This window comes from Poecile atricapillus, chromosome 27 (assembly GCF_030490865.1).
Source record: "Poecile atricapillus isolate bPoeAtr1 chromosome 27, bPoeAtr1.hap1, whole genome shotgun sequence".
Taxonomy (NCBI): Eukaryota; Metazoa; Chordata; class Aves; order Passeriformes; family Paridae; genus Poecile; species Poecile atricapillus.
In genome coordinates this window covers 2,263,935-2,266,949 of record NC_081275.1, presented here as the reverse complement: position 1 = coordinate 2,266,949, position 3,015 = coordinate 2,263,935, and the positions used below count along the sequence as shown (strand labels likewise).

Genomic DNA, 3,015 nt, shown 5'->3' with positions numbered 1-3,015 from the left:
GCCCTCGCCCCGGGCGGTGCCCCCCGCCCCGGCCCCGCCGCGCCGCCCGGCCCCGGGGGCGCCCCCGGCAGCGCCGCCGCCCGCGGCCCCCGCGCCCCCACGGGGGGGCTCCGGCCGCCCCCGCCGCCCCCGCCGCCCCCCGGTTGGTGCCGCCGCATTTTACGGGCCGCGCTCCGGCGGCCGCGGGGAGCCCCGGGGCGGGGAGGGGAAGCCGAGCTCGCCTGACCGGGCCGGAGGGGGTACGGGGGGTACCTGGGGGTGCGGGGGAGGGCGGAGGTCTCCACTCGACCCCCCCCGGCCCCGGGAAGGCGGTGGCGGAGCCGCGACCGGAGCTGCTCCGCGCCCGCGGCAGGGAAAAGTTGGAGGCGTCAAAGAGGGACCGGCGACACCGGGCCCGGCCCTCGGGGCACCGTAGGGGGGGCACCGGGCGGGCCGGGAGCGGGAGGGGCGCGGGGGGTTGTGCAGAGCAGCGGGAGAGGGGCGCGGGCGGCGGCCGCGGGGACCCCGGCGGTGGGGCTGGGGGGGGTCGGGCCGGGGCGGAATCGCCGCGCCTCGAGAGAGCCCCCGTGGCCCCGGGGTCGGGCAGCCGGGGCGGGGGGCAGCGGCGGGCGGCCCCGCGCCCAATTCGTTTTCGCCGGTCCCGGCGGGTGGGAGCGGGGCGGGGAGGGGGGCGGGCGGCGGGGCCGCCGGTAACGCCTGGCTCTTTGCCCCCCGCTGCAGCCACCATGTTGACGCGACTTTTCAGCGAGCCCAGCCTGGTCCCCGAAGTCCCGAAATTCCCCGGTTGGGCCGAGGAGTGCGAGGAGGATGCCCGGAGCGAGAAGGAGGAGCGGGCGGGGAAGGGCTGCGCCCTTCCCGAGGAGCCGCCCGAGGGTTCGCTGGGAGAGAGCAAAGAGGAAGGGGAGCTAGGAGGGGACGAGGAGGAGGAGGAGGAGGAGGAGGAAGGCCTGGAGGAGGCGGAGGGCGAGCGGCCCAAGAAGCGCGGCCCCAAGAAGAGGAAGATGACGAAGGCTCGGCTGGAGCGGTCCAAGCTGCGGCGGCAGAAGGCGAACGCCCGGGAGAGGAACCGGATGCACGACCTGAACGCGGCCCTGGACAACCTGCGCAAGGTGGTTCCCTGCTACTCCAAAACCCAAAAACTCTCCAAAATCGAGACCCTCCGCTTGGCCAAGAACTACATCTGGGCTCTCTCCGAGATCCTGCGCTCGGGCAAGCGGCCCGACCTGGTCTCCTACGTGCAGACTCTGTGCAAGGGGCTGTCCCAGCCCACCACCAACCTGGTGGCCGGCTGCCTCCAGCTCAACTCCCGCAACTTCCTGACGGAGCAGGGGCAGGAGGGGGGTCGGTTCCACGGCCCCAACGCCGCCTCCTTCGCCGTGCACCCCTACCCCTACCCTTGCTCGCGGCTGGCCGCGGCGCCCTGCCCGCCCGCCGCCGGTCCCGGGCCGCACGGGCTGAGGACACACGGCTACTGCGCCTCCGCCTACGAGAGCCTCTACGGCAACACCTCCCCCGACTACAACAGCTCGGAGTACGACGGGGGGCTCAGCCCCCCGCTCTGCATCAACGGCAACTTCTCCCTCAAGCAGGACTCTTCATCCCCCGACCACGAGAAAAGCTACCACTACTCTATGCACTACTCGGCGCTGCCCGGCTCCCGGCCCGCCGCCCATAACCTGGTCTTCGGGTCGGCGGGGATGCGCGGGGGGGTCCACTCCGAGAACATCTTCCCCTACGACATGCACCTCCCGCACGAGCGGGGCCCCATGTACGAGGAGCTCAACGCCTTCTTCCACAACTGACCCCTTCCCCACACCCCTCCCCATCGCCGAGGTGGCGGGGAGGGGGGAGATTCCCCACCCCCAACATCCCCAACCCCCCCCAACCCGCGGCAGCCCCGCGGATCGGCCCCCGGGGCTCCGCCGTGGGCTTTGGTGCAATATGGGGACCCGGCCCCGGCGGCGGGTCCCCGCGCCCCGTGGGGACAAAGTGCTTTTTTGGGAGGATTTTTCCCCTTTTCCTTAATTTTTTTTATTATTATTGTCGATTCCGTTATTTTAAAATTTTCGTTATTTATTGCTATTTCTTTATTGTTTAATGTAATTTATTTAGTTCTTTTATTATTATCGCTGTTGTCGTCGTTATTATTATAATAACTATTACAGCTATTATAACTACTATAGTTACTATTATTATTATTATTATTATTATTATTATTATTATTATTATTATTATTATTATTATTTTAATTTATTATTTTCCAGGGGGAGATGCCCCTCACGGGCCGACCCCCCCATCCAGCCCACCGGAGCCCCCCCGGTGCCCAGCACGACCCTCTGGGTCGAGCCGCTTCGTTTCATTTTTAATTCGTTTGAATTAAATTTTATATATTTATTTTTAAAAATATTTTTTCCCCCCCTCCCACCCCTTTTTTGGGCCGTTTCTCCCCTCCCCAGCCCTAACCCCGACCCCCCCGGACCCCCCCGGCATTGGACACCCGCTGCCCCGGCCCGTGGGAGCGAGAGGAGCCCGCGCTGCGGCGCGGAGCGAAACTTTCCGAAGCAATAAAGAGGCGCAGGGAGGAACGAACCCCAATTTCTATCTATGCAAGAGGCCCGGCCCGGCGGACGCTCCGAGATGCACTTTGCTTTGGGGGGGCCCCGGCCCCGCTCCCCGCCCCGGGAGCTCCTCGCAGCGCGTGTGTCAGGACGTTTTTTACCTGTTTTAAAAACTTGAAACGGAAAAAAAAAACAAAAAAAAAAACACAAAAAAGGAAAAAAAAATAGGAAAAAAAAAAGGAAAAAAAAATAACGATAATAATTAAAAAGAAAAAAAAAAAAAATTACACCCCAACCCTCCCACGGAGCCGCCCCGGTTTTCCCGAGCTGGCGGAGCCGGGAAGCGCAGCCCGCAGCTATGCAAGCGGGGCTCCGGGGGGGCTGGTGGGGCTGCGCCCCCCCCGCGGCGCCCGGCCCGGGGGTCTCCGTCCCGGTTTGCCGCATTCCTTTAGCCGGG

General features: G+C 64.9%; 1 protein-coding gene across 1 annotated transcript; it reads left to right on the top strand.

Moving 5' to 3' along the window:
• Positions 1 to 725: 725 nt before the first annotated feature.
• NEUROD2 (neuronal differentiation 2) lies at positions 726 to 1,802 on the top strand. Its single transcript, XM_058857864.1, has one exon. The coding sequence runs from the start codon at positions 726 to 728 to the stop codon at positions 1,800 to 1,802; it is 1,077 nt and encodes a 358-aa protein (XP_058713847.1).
• Positions 1,803 to 3,015: the final 1,213 nt, after the last annotated feature.